At 40.4% G+C, this 12,593-nt stretch overlaps 1 protein-coding gene across 1 annotated transcript; it reads right to left on the minus strand.

Moving 5' to 3' along the window:
- Positions 1 to 1,459: 1,459 nt before the first annotated feature.
- On the minus strand, positions 1,460 to 3,765 carry LOC135427390 (maternal protein exuperantia-like). Its single transcript, XM_064680880.1, has 5 exons — positions 3,628 to 3,765; positions 3,378 to 3,554; positions 3,166 to 3,318; positions 2,044 to 3,095; positions 1,460 to 1,789 (listed from the first exon to the last, which is right to left on the minus strand). The coding sequence occupies exons 2-5, from the start codon at positions 3,501 to 3,503 to the stop codon at positions 1,780 to 1,782; spliced, it is 1,341 nt and encodes a 446-aa protein (XP_064536950.1). The 5' UTR covers positions 3,504 to 3,554; positions 3,628 to 3,765; the 3' UTR covers positions 1,460 to 1,779.
- Between the last annotated feature and the right edge of the window lie 8,828 nt (positions 3,766 to 12,593).

The following is a 12,593-nucleotide window of genomic DNA, read 5'->3' on the forward strand; positions in this document are numbered from 1 at the left end:
ATTTGAATTGTCAACAAGTTATTATGAAATGCCCCTCGGTGTGGCGCTTGTCCGCGTGGACTCTTCAAATGCCGTCGACATGCTCGTTAAAGCCATGCCACGCCCATATTTTCGAATGGAAAACAAATGACAAATGAGTCGCAGTCATCGAAATTGTAGCGAGAGCAACTGATTTGAGAAATTTAAGATTCGAAACGAGAATTTCAATTTCAAATGCATAACAGAAAAGTTTCTGCAACAATTTGATTGTTAATTCTAATTTCGATTAAACAAGATGTGGGTTAAATTTGATCACTATATAATCTTAGAGGCTGAACATTCCTGAAGAGCAATAATTGACAAAAATATGGTTTAGTTCGATTTTTGGTTGGGCTTTCTCTAGATCGGCCTATAGTGAATATGAATTGTAATCCCTGGCTCGAACCGGTTCGGCTGCAACCGAATTGAAGCCTTGATTCGAACGTTATTTTCTATCTCTCAGTGTAGAGCATAAGCTCCAATTAATTGGACAAATTAGATGCCAAACCATTTTATCAATATATGACCCCGGAGAGCATTCTATAAGCTAATAGTGCGATATCAGTTTCGGTTGACTTCTATTCGCTAGCTTGTCGAAATGCTTATATAATTAGTAGCCACCAGTTATAAATTGTGTTTCGCGACTTTTGTGCTCACATTTTAATTGCAAAACTGTTCGCCAATTTTCGAGGCAAAGGCGTAGTTAGTGGATGGTGGGAGGGGGTGGGGTGGTGGGGTATATATTGTGGTGCTGGGGCTTGCACGCTGAAATGAGATTTTAACCGCAAATAGCAGCAAACAATTTCTGCTTTGGCCCGTGACGCTCCATGCGCTGGCAATAAAATAACAATCAACGACAGCCGCGGCCGTTCCGCGGTAAAGGAGTAACCGTGGGGAGCGGGAGTCAGGCTAAAAGTTTGAAAAGCTGGCAGGAGCAGGAGCAGGAGCAGGAGGAGGAGGAGGAGGAGGAGGAGGAGCAGCAGCAGCAACCGGTAACCAACATAGTCGGCCAACCGACAACAATGTTCGGCAAAAAACCCACCCATAATCGAGAAGAGCGCACTTTATTTTGACCCAGCAAAAGGCAGAGACGCCCAACCACGCCCTGCTCCAGTTTCCCCCGCCCCCAAAACAGTTATAGCCTGGACAGTGTTCTGTTTCAGGATTTGTGATTTTCAGATTTTCATTGCAAAAGTTGTTCAGTTCTCTGGGCTATTGTTTTCACAAATTAATGAAATAATTTCAATCTCTTAATTGAAGTTAATTGTCCATGGTGCTTAAAAGTTTCGAATAGTGCGGCAAGATATGATAATATACGACATATTGTACGGGCATTGTACTGTGTATTATATAGGGGCATGTATTGGTTCGGTAAGTTTTATTCTATCCCCAAACGAGCTGGCGGATAGTTGGTTCGAGTACTTTGAACAAACAAAACTAATTCATTTTGAACATTAATTATATTTCAATAGTAAGTATAATTATTCAAGTTATGCACATGTATTATTTTTGTCAATAATCAATCAAAAGATAAACAGTTATGTTGTGTTATAAGTTGGTTAATTCCAGAAGTATTCCTCTTCTGGTTCTCTAGCTTTTTCATTGCTTCGATAGCTTTTTTTTTTCTTTCTTGTAATATTAAAAAGTTACTTTTGTCATCGTATCAATTTTGCTTCTTAAATATTCTTGTTGGCGCAGATTTTGAAATTTCGACTTAAACTTGAATTTTGATATTTTTTTTGTACAATTTTTTCTTAGTTTTTAATTACGCCTAGAAATATAAAAATAGGTTGGAAAATTGTAGTAGGTTATTATAATATATTTGACATGTGCTAAGCTGTCATTGAACTGTGAATAAGTATAACGCAGTCGGTTGCAACCGACTGCAATATTCAAAGGTATATGAGGACGGACAAGCAGATTGGTATCAAATTTGGTGTACAGATATGACCCATATATAGAGCGACAGACAGACGGAGAAACATTTGAAGCGGCAAGGATCTAAGAGCAAAGAGTTAAATTTACTTGTTCTCCTGTAGAGGCTGCTCCGTGGCAGCCCCATCCTGGCCAGATTTATGGGCGGCTGGCTTCATGCGACGAGCGTTGCGTTTGCGCCGTACCTTTCCGCGATGGTTGTTTCCATCCCCATTTCTGTTCTCATTGCCATTGGCACTTCTAGTCCGTTTGCCATTTGGCACGCGTTCTTTGTTGGGCGTCGATGTTTTGGGCGTTGAGTCTGGCTGAAAGGACAGATTCTGGTCAAGGGTCTCTTTTTCGCCGGTTGTGGAAGCTGGCGAATTGTTGTGCCTACGACGGCGACGCGCAGCCTTGGCCACAGGCTTGATGGCGACCTTGTTGGGATCAAAATAACTATCCAGCAGGATGACCAGCTCAGTCTTCTCCTTGCTGGTCAGGTTCTCGATGGGCGCCAACGTTGAGATTAGGCCCTGCATGCGTATCTCCTTCCAGATTTCGTTCAATATGCCCAAATCGAGGCCATTTTCGGCTAGTAAAATGCGAAACTTAACAGCTCGCACACGGTGCACCGTGGTCTTGAAGTAGTTTAAGAATAGTGGGCGGAACGAGTTCTGGCGCTTCAGATTCACGTTCTCCAAATCCAAATCACGGATTTCAATGTCAATAGTATCGATGTATGGGCCTAGGGCTTGGCATAGGCTGCCGGAATCCTTAGAGGAGCGCGGCTCCCGATCGCACAGCTCGACGGCCACATTGAATGCCAGCTTGGCACGTGCATTGGCGCTGCCAACAAACTCCTCGGGCGCATTGTCCACCCTGCCCTTGTTGAGGAGCTTCGATAGGTTGCGCACATTGAAATACATGCGATCGGCGCCGCCCATCGTGGCCATGGCCAAATTATTTGTATTGACAAAGCCTTTGACTAATTTGGCGAATGCGGTCAGCATATTTAACTGGATCAGCGATTGTACTATCATGAGGGGTATAAATTTACGCTCCTCATGGCAAATGAGCACAATGCCGTCGCAATTGGAGCTCTGCTCTTCCAGCCAGCTAATTAAGTTCCTAAAGCCCGCGGCTTCAGATTGTGTCCTAATTATCTATATACATAGTAATTGGAATAACTTAGGAATATCCCGAAATTAACTTCTATTCAATTTCTAGATTCACCTTGTTCGATTGTATCGACTTCAGCACACGATGTCCTTTCACTTTAATGATACGAACCTGATGACGCTGTCGGGCAGCCGAGTTTAGATTCACAGATGGCATTATGTATTGCTCGAAGTGTTCAGTTGGCGTAAAGGCGGCCAACTGGAATATCTAGGAAAATTGCGACCAGTTAGTCGGTTCTCAAGTCGAACTTATGCTTAGTATACTACCTTGTCACTAAGGCGACGTCCAGTTGTGTCTATGTCGATGCCAATCGACTTAAAGTTGGCGCCCTCCGCCAATCCGTGCTTCGTATCAGCGTTAGCTACACTATCTCCAATGATATCGGGCAGCATTATGCTATATCTAATATGTACCCACCGCTCATCCAATCGTATTTGGTTATCCTAAGGATCCAAGGTTACAGTTTGCTTTTCGAAAAGGTTTCAGCACTAAAAAAATGATGGTTTTTTCATATACCTTGACTTTCTCTCGTTTGTGTCCAATTATATGGTCTATGCGATTCCGTTCGACGAGCTTTCAATAAGCATAAACAATTCGTACGACTATCAAATACGAAGTGACTTCCATTAGGTCTAAAGCCTATAGGTAGGCTTATGTAGTTAAAAGCAGGGACTACTTAGATAGAGACAAAATATTTAACGCATGGAAGAACCATAAATTATATCCGACCTTTGCATACATATGAAATATAGTTTCGATTGGAATACTCGCTTAAAAAATAAACAAATTTAATGACTCAAATAATAATATATGACTAAATTTATTCTCTATATTTCACTCTATTTTTCGTTATTCATTTTTATTTGATTTATTTTGCGTTTTATTATAATATCACGTATCAATGGAGATCCAATTTAATAGCTGCATATTTTGTATAAGCATTTAGTAGAGATATAACAAAATTGGTATGTTAATTTATACGTGCCATTTATTAAATTGTGTATAAAATTGCTTTTAATTAGCTGCAAGCGCGACTGGTTCAAGTGAATCTGTAATTGAGCCATAAATTCATATATTTATTACACTGGCCAATTTTACAAATTGGGCTCCCATTCAACCCGCCCCTCGAAAGGGCTCATTTGGTTTGGGGGCAAGTGTTAAGTGGCGCTCGCTTCCTCCGCCGTCCGTCCCTCGGATGTGCTTCGCTTCTGTCCGGCGCTGACAATTTCAATTAAGTTCGACTTTGGCCCGAAAGTATGCAACATATGTTTGCACTCAGCTGCGCACAAGACGCCAACTATTGTCGTAAAGGACGCACAACTGTACATAAATATCGCATGACTTTGGTGAAAGTTAAAGCAATGTGCACTCAGCACTTAAGCACACTCCAACCCACTTACACACATACACGAGCACACACACACTCACACACTCACACACACACACAAGCACACACACAGCGCCAGCGAGATGAAAAGCGTATGTAAAATATATTTTCACGCGCCGCAGTGAATAATTCAGCAGCTCTGCCAAGCCCATCATCAAGTGCTCCACCCGAAAATGAGTTACTTTACATAACTAAGTAATTGGCGGGCCTCAGTGACAGCGGCTCAAACGTGAAATTATTATAAACAAACCATTTGGCAGTCGTAAAAAACAAAAAAAAAAAAGTATCAAGAAAGAAGAAAACGCGAAAAAAAAATGAAAATTTGGTTGCTGACATAAAAAGCGGCGGGAAATTTCTTCATTATGCTGAGACGCGCCCGCAAAAAGCGCCCAAATTGCCAATAGGAGCAACAAAAGTATAAAATATAAAACATATTTAAATGCAATAAAGCAGCAGCAAACATCAGACACAAGAAACGAGATACCAGACGGCGGGGCCAACATATCCATTCCCCGCCATTCCCCTCGACACATTTTTTATATGGACACATGTAAAAATGTATAAAAGTCGTATCAGATGCTGCAGCCATGTCCACACTTTTGAATATTTTTAAATTAAATATTTGCAGACCGTGAATTGTATATTTTTTGAAGTCAGGTATGTACCATCGCCATATAAATCATTTAAATACATGAAATATGAATAATTCAATGTATATATATATATATATTTTTTAATTAATTGTTAATAATATTGTTAAGAGATATCTTGAATAGCTAGAGGTGAGCGTATTATGGGTCAGAAATATTGTTCTAAGTGATTTATATTTCAAAGCTTGATGATTAAACTAGCTGGTATTTCTCGGTTTTGCCAGGCACAAATGTGTTTCATTAACTTTAAATCAAAGCTTCAAAGTTTACTTCACTTTTCTGCTAACTTACCCTTCTGCATATTGCCCCTCTACGTGATTCTCAGGAGTTCGAGTAAGTCTCGCAGTTTTTCATGTTATGAAGAAGGGATTATAATCCCTCTCTGTTTCTCTGCTAGTATACGTCTCTTTTTTTTCTACTCTTACATTAATAAATTCTTAATTCTGTGTTTTTTTTTTTCAGTAACTTCTACTGACAGAAGACCATCAACTATATGTTCGTGTGGATTTGAATGTTTCGGAATATGTGTTAAGGTACGTTAGTCCTGGACAGGGGTTAGCAATCTTCTAGTATATTTATGTAATGACTTTCCACTACGTCCAGCAGGCTTGGTTTTTTTCCATCTCAATTCATAACTAGTGTCGCCTAATGAAAGGCTCGTACATTAGCTGCTAGCTTCAAAGAAAAATATATAAAACATTGAGCAGCTTATGGCTATGCCAAGAGATTAGAGCATTTATCCAGGAACCTGCATAAGCCGGTTTTTCAGCCGCGGCTGCTTTTGTTGTCGGCGATTTGTAAAACGAATTTCATCCGGCCGCAGTCACATTCAGTAGTCAATCCCGGAGCTTCAGTTTCAGTTGCGGGGCGCTCAACCAAAGCGCCATACAATTTAATATAGTCCTCAGCATGTTCACAATGGCCCAGCGAATAGGCGGCCAGGCGTGGTCATGGCCAGCGGTTGAGGCATAAAAGCGCGGCAAGAGTTCCATGGGGGGTAGGGGGGGTTGACGGCTGCAAGAGGTCAGCTCTTGGTCTAAGCTGCTGTAGCATGTCAACTGGTTGCATTGGTTGGGCTTCTCGAAATGCGGCTGTGTCTGTTGCTGCACTTTCACCTGCCTGGCCCAGCCTCTCTGTCTGTCCGCAATTGAAATGCACTTCAAGTGAATGACGGCGTTTAATTTGCTGGCTATTGGGGCTTAAGTCTCGCATTAACTCAAATTGAATGCCATGCATTTTTGATTAAGTTGAAAATGCTTTGAAATTGCCTCTTGTCTGCTTTCTCTTTCCATCTCTTTCTCTCCCTTTTTCTCTGTCTCTAGTCAATCGCACAATTGTGTATCTCTTGCCACATACACAATGGCTCGGCCGCAAAGCCTTTGCCCCCTGCCCCTACACATAATTGTCGCAACATTTCTTGCTTCAAATTGTATTTTCTTATTCAATGAAAATCGATTGTACAAATATTTCGCTCATCAAAAACTTCAAACAACTTTCGGCACTAAAAAGACTCCACACTCCGCCGCAGTCAGACACACAGACAGTCCTTTGCTTAAATTTCTGACTGTCCATTGTTGTTGTTTCTCTTTTTCTCTTTGCAAAAGAAATTGTGTGTGCCACAGGCATTTTCCAGAAAATGTTTGCCTTACGGTGACCTTCAATAGGATTTTACTGATTTGCGGCTCTTCAATTAGTAAAGGACCGAAAATGTGTGTCCCCACTGCTCCCTACAAATTGACTGGCATCCGCTGTACATTTCAAAGTACTCATGCAAACTACCTATTTAAGTACAATTTCAGTTTTTTTTAATAACTAAATGTGCATTTAGTTTTTTTTACATTTTTAATTTACAAATATATTCTATAAAATATTTATATTAATATATATTAATTAATATATAATATATAAATCAAGAGAGAGAAAAAAATGGATGAATGTCTATCTTCGGCACGTCGAACAAAAAAATACCATTGAAGACACTTTGCTGATGGTTTTGTAGATATATGAGGCGATTTGGAAAGCCCGCAATATTTTAAAAAAAAAAAACCTATTTTTCAGCCGATTACTCCTATAAAGCTGTACGATATAGTCGTCCGCTGTTCAATAAATTTGGCTAATATATGTGGAGCATAGTAGAGCTCATAAATGTGAAACTTGGATAAGATATTTTGGAACAAGAACTTAATTTTTGACAGATCCGGCCGGTTCTGACAGCTTTAAGACTTTATAAAATAGCAGGTATTACCCCGCGTTGTCCGTGGCAACTTTTGTGCTTCAAATAGTAGGAACCAAAAAATATTTCAAACAAGAACTTGCCTTTCGACCGATCGTTCTTATGGTGCCTATATGATATAGTTGTCCGATCCAACCTGTTCCGATATATGTGATGCCTGCAATAGAAAGACGGACCTGTGCAAAATTTCGTGACAATGCGTTTGAATCTGAGAGCTTAGTTTGCATAGACAGAGACAGACGGACAAGGCTATATCGACTCGGCTGTTGATACTGATCAAGACCATATATACTTTATGGGTTCCGATATGTCTCCAACTATACGTTACATTTCACATGTCAAAATTATAATACCCTATACAAGGTCAAAGGTTGCCGAAGGTTTTTGACTTCTCTGTAAATAATCTGGCCAAGCTAAATGCTCGTCTGTTTGTTCCTGTGCAGACTTATCTTAAGGGGATAATTTTTTGTAATTCGTGAATGCAACGATTTAATTTGGGCTACAAGAGTTTTAAGTTATAGCGATCCGATTCGATTGGCTCCAAAATATTTAATTCTCAAAAATGTTCGACAATGTATTTAAATAAAGCATTTTCATAGTAATTAATCATTTAATTGCCAATGGATTTCCGGAATTTTTACAGCTGCGGTTGCCAAATCCCCAATTCCAGCCCCTGGCTAAGCAATTATGCCATTCAGTTGTTTGTCGTTCTGACTCTGAGCTGCCCACGTTAAATCAAGCTAATGAACTGTTAATTGGACAAAGGGTCGGAAGAGGGTGTGTGTCTGTGTCTGTGTGTGTGTGTGTGTGTGTGTGTGTGTGTGGGAGAGGGTGCATGAGAGCTGCCAGCATGACGCACTTTGTGTTGGGATACATTTTTGAGTGCGCGTATTTTTTGGGAATTCAATGGAATCAATTTTGTAAATAATTAATATGCCCTTTAATTACGTGTGGCCCAAGGGAGCTCGGCGGAGGGATTGTCGGATGGGCGCCGCAGACAGGACTTGTATATATTTGTTCGGGGTATTTATCAGCCTAATTGCATAACACTTTTGCGGTTTTATGGCTAGAAATTTGCAATTAAATATGAACAAAATGGCGACAGAGTGTGTGTGTGTGTGTGTGTCTGTCTGTCTGTCTGTCTGTCCGTGTTCTTTTGTCTGTTTCCATTTTTCTCGCTAAATGACTAGTAGAATTAATTAATGTTTATTATACCTACACACAATTATCCATTATCATATCAAAACAACATACTCAATGACTGTGAAATATTTGCGAACGCCCATTGACATCATTTTGATATTTAATTTTCGAATGACTAATTGATGTAATTGATGACTGGCCTGATATTAAAATATATCAAGTGTTAAATAAGTTGTCAATGTGCAAAATATAGGCAGCTGAGTGTGAAAAAGGTAACTTACAAAGCTTGTCCCAAACGACAATCCAGTTTACCTCGCTACAAACTAAAATACATCAAGTTATTACATATTGCCTTACTATGCGATTCTCATGAGTTCAAGAAACTGTCTAAGTTTGTCGTACCCTGAACATGATATTATTCTCTCTCTTTCTTTCTCATTTTACATATTTATCCATCTTGTTTTTAGATTGTTTCCTGCTGGGTGCTCTTCTGATTATAAAATGTGAAGATATCAAATCGTTCAAAAAATGGGGAAGTAAATGAAAAATATCGATGCATTCAATAGTAAGTGCTCATGTCCAGCTAATCGATTTCTGAAGCAAAGACAATCGATTTGAGAACAATCGCTTCTGATATTCCGATTGACTTCCGTAAATGTGTGCAGATATGTATAAAGCCATACGCCTCCATAGAATGCTGATGGATGAACAATTTATCAATCCGAGCAGAAGCAACACGCATTCACTTGAAAGTGTTGCCGCTCTAATGACCCCAGCTACAAAACTGCTGCAACTTTAATAGAAGCGAAACTTTCACTTCAGCTTTCAGCGTTGATGGATCGTCTGCACTTTGTAGAACCGGCAAAACATGCTGACGGGTTATCCGCGTTCCGCTCTTCTACCCCTCGTCCCACACACACACACTGCAGTCAGGATAACTTGCTGCATTACTGCCTGCTGCATCCTGATGCTGCAGTCGCTCAGTCGTTGTGAAACATGCTTGAAAATCCTCGACTAACAAGCCATATTAAAAAGTTCCGAGTGCGAGCGCAAAAATGTAGATCCACACACACACACACACGCACACACGCAGACGCACACGCACACGCACAGACACGGAGACACGCAGCCACACATATGCATATATCAAATCGCACTGGCAAAGATTAACAGCATGAATGCTTGTGGGACTGGGGCGGGACACAGCACCAAGACATCTTATTACGTTGTTTTATTGGCAACTAAGAAATCAAGCGGCAGCAGAAGTGGCAGCTAACCAAGCAGCACGAGACACTGACCCCTCTTGGCCCTCTGTGGCAGATCTTGTCCAGCTTGTGCTGCTAGCTTGTGGACCCTCTTAGCTGCAAAAAAGATTAATGACTTTTATAAAATTTATTATTGCTCTTGCTGCCACAATGACGTCGCTGTGTTACCCACCTGCCCCGCCCTACCCCGCCCACTTACTCCTAGCCCACATCGCTCTGCTGCTGAGCACATTTGAGAATCGTTCGGAATTTTCAATAAGGCTATAAATTAAAGAGGCATTGCAGTTGTTCCCGTTGCTGGCACCCTTTGAAGTAGCTCACTTATTATGCAATTGCCATTGCACTGTCGCACAGTACCAACACTAACGTCCACACACCCACACACACACACACACACACACACTGGAGTAAAATAAAGCAAATGCCGTGCCAGACATTGCGTCCTCCAAACTGACATTCAAATTCAACACTTAAGCGCAGCGCGCAATCCCCCTGCCGCCCGGCACACTTCCAGCTGAAATCACGCCCTGTCACGGCTGAGTCAATCCCCCGGCTATAATTTATTTTAAAGCATCAGCTAAATTATCAACGAGCATGTTTTAAAATACTGCTCTGTTTTAATTTGACGTTTTTCGAATTTTAGTTTTTGCTCAATTGTATTTTGTTTTGTTACCATGATCAAATGTTGAAGAACTTTGGCGCTGTAAGAGATGGGATAATGTGTGTATCCTTCGTGACACGAGTACGCACGGCACAACAGGACTCTTTTTAAAGCCATTAAAGATTAAAGCCATTTTCAGGGTCAGACTCTAAAGACCGAATCAAGGATATTTAGGTCATGTCTACCTCCTATTTCCGACTCTCTGAACAGAATATTCGGTTAGTCGGTTAAACCCGACTGTATCGTTTAAAAAACATAAAATGCTTTCTCTTTGAAATTCTAGTGAAAAACACATTCCCTTCAAAATATATTTTCGAAGCAAATGCAAACAAGGACTTTTCCAAAAATATTCAATAATATTATGCGTGCAATTATTCAGTACAAATCCTTACTCCACCTCTAGCGTGAACGAATGAAAATGAAGCGAAAAAATGTGCCCTTACTTTGAGCCGCATACTAGATAAAAGTAAGCTAACATAACTTTTTTTTAGCCAATCCGTATTGTGGTCAGGTGCCAAACCTGTACGCATCCTTTTGGAAATGTTTAATTTTTGCATTTTTGCAAGAAGTTGGGTGAATTTGTTGTTGCCCGTTGGAATTTTGGCATCGTTCTGTTTCTGGGAACGAGCATCTCGTTTTTGGTATCTGCTCTGCGCTGCTGCGCTGCATTAAGTGGCTGTTGGTCTATGTTTAGGCTACGCTCACTCACACAGACACAAACCAACACAAACACAAACACACACACGCACACATTAAAAGTGCGCTTCGGTGGTGTTTGTAGCACACTTTTGGGCTGCGGCAAGGGTTCAACGATTTTCAGTTAAAAATCATTCGAGTGGATAAACAATATTTATTGGTTTCCATGTCTATGTTCATGTCGGTGACTATTTGTGTGTGTGTGTGTAAGTGTGGATGCGGGTTTGCCTGTGTGTGTGTGCTTGGGTGTCTATAGTCCGAGCTTTCAGCTTCGTATTGCCAGTCAATACATACATACATATATATATTTATATTCCCGACATACACACACGCACATCTAATGCCTGCATGCCTGCAAAAAAGAATATGATATTGGAAACCCTTTTGCCAACGTGTTCTTCTAACCGTGCTCATTTAACGCATTCGTGCATGGTGTATTTATCATACAAATTATTTACAATTTTATAATCAGTATTTAAATTAAAACAAATATTACCAATATTTGTGGTAACTATCCATCTGTTATTTAAAAGAACGGATCATTTTTATCTATAAACAAATATAAAACTATGTGTACCGACTTATTTTTAAAGAAATGCATTTAAAGCGCTCCACGATCTTCGTGCCGAAAATGGGCGAATTGCATTCGATTGAGTGAATATTCAATGTCAAAGTTACATATAGTTAAATGAAAGATACACGTTTAAGACTCTTTAGCAAAAATCGGTCATTTGCGCTGAGTGGAAATGTAGGTTCACGGTAGTACCTTTGAATTTGTATTTTGTCATAAGGGGGAAATAGTTAAAAAACTGAGTTTGAAATCTTGACGACAATACAATACCTGCTTATATACCTTAATTGAGCCGAAATACTTTTATTATAGTTGGTTGATTATCACAGTTTAAGGGCGGCAAATGAGATAAGACTCGGAAAAGAACTTGCAAACTGAGAAACTAAAACTCAATCTTAATGAGCATTATTTTTGTGTGTTTGCCAGCAAATTTGATGGCTTATTCGGCTTATATTTCCAATGCTGATGATGATGTCGATTGCGGCAACGAGGTAACTGCTGGCAATCCCGTCAAATGCCCGAAAACTTATTTAAGTCCATCTGAGAGGTAATTTCAGCGATTCCATGTGGGCGGGCGGTGTGATATTTTCTTGCTACTCGTTTGCCATTTGGGCGAATGCAGTGTCGGCTTTGTGGCTGCGTTTTTTTGTGGAAATTTCTCGTAACGGCCTATTCACTCTTTGTCCTAGTGTGTGTGTGTGTGTGTGCGAACGGGTAACGGGATGGAGGGGGAGCTGTTTTATGGCTTCCGTCGGCGTCAACGACAACGGATTGAAGCTAGCAGCACTATATAAAAACACCACCTAACCCCCCCCCCCCCCCCACACACACACACTCCCACACACACGCACATATAAAATGTAGGCCAAGAAAAAA

Source organism: Drosophila montana, unplaced genomic scaffold (assembly GCF_035044405.1).
Source record: "Drosophila montana isolate Dmon_TW-CO22-7 unplaced genomic scaffold, ASM3504440v1 contig_2178_1, whole genome shotgun sequence".
NCBI lineage: Eukaryota > Metazoa > Arthropoda > Insecta > Diptera > Drosophilidae > Drosophila > Drosophila montana.

What these genes read in the sequence shown, in the direction of transcription:
- LOC135427390 (XM_064680880.1), bottom strand. Translation starts at nt 3,503, where the DNA reads ATGCTGCCCGATATCATTGGAGATAGTGTAGCTAACGCTGATACGAAG. An exon ending in GACGTCGCCTTAGTGACAAG is followed by an intron (nt 3,319 to 3,377) that starts GTAGTATACTAA and finishes CAATTTTCCTAG; the next exon opens with ATATTCCAGTTGGCCGCCTT. An exon ending in AGTCGATACAATCGAACAAG is followed by an intron (nt 3,096 to 3,165) that starts GTGAATCTAGAA and finishes CTATGTATATAG; the next exon opens with ATAATTAGGACACAATCTGA.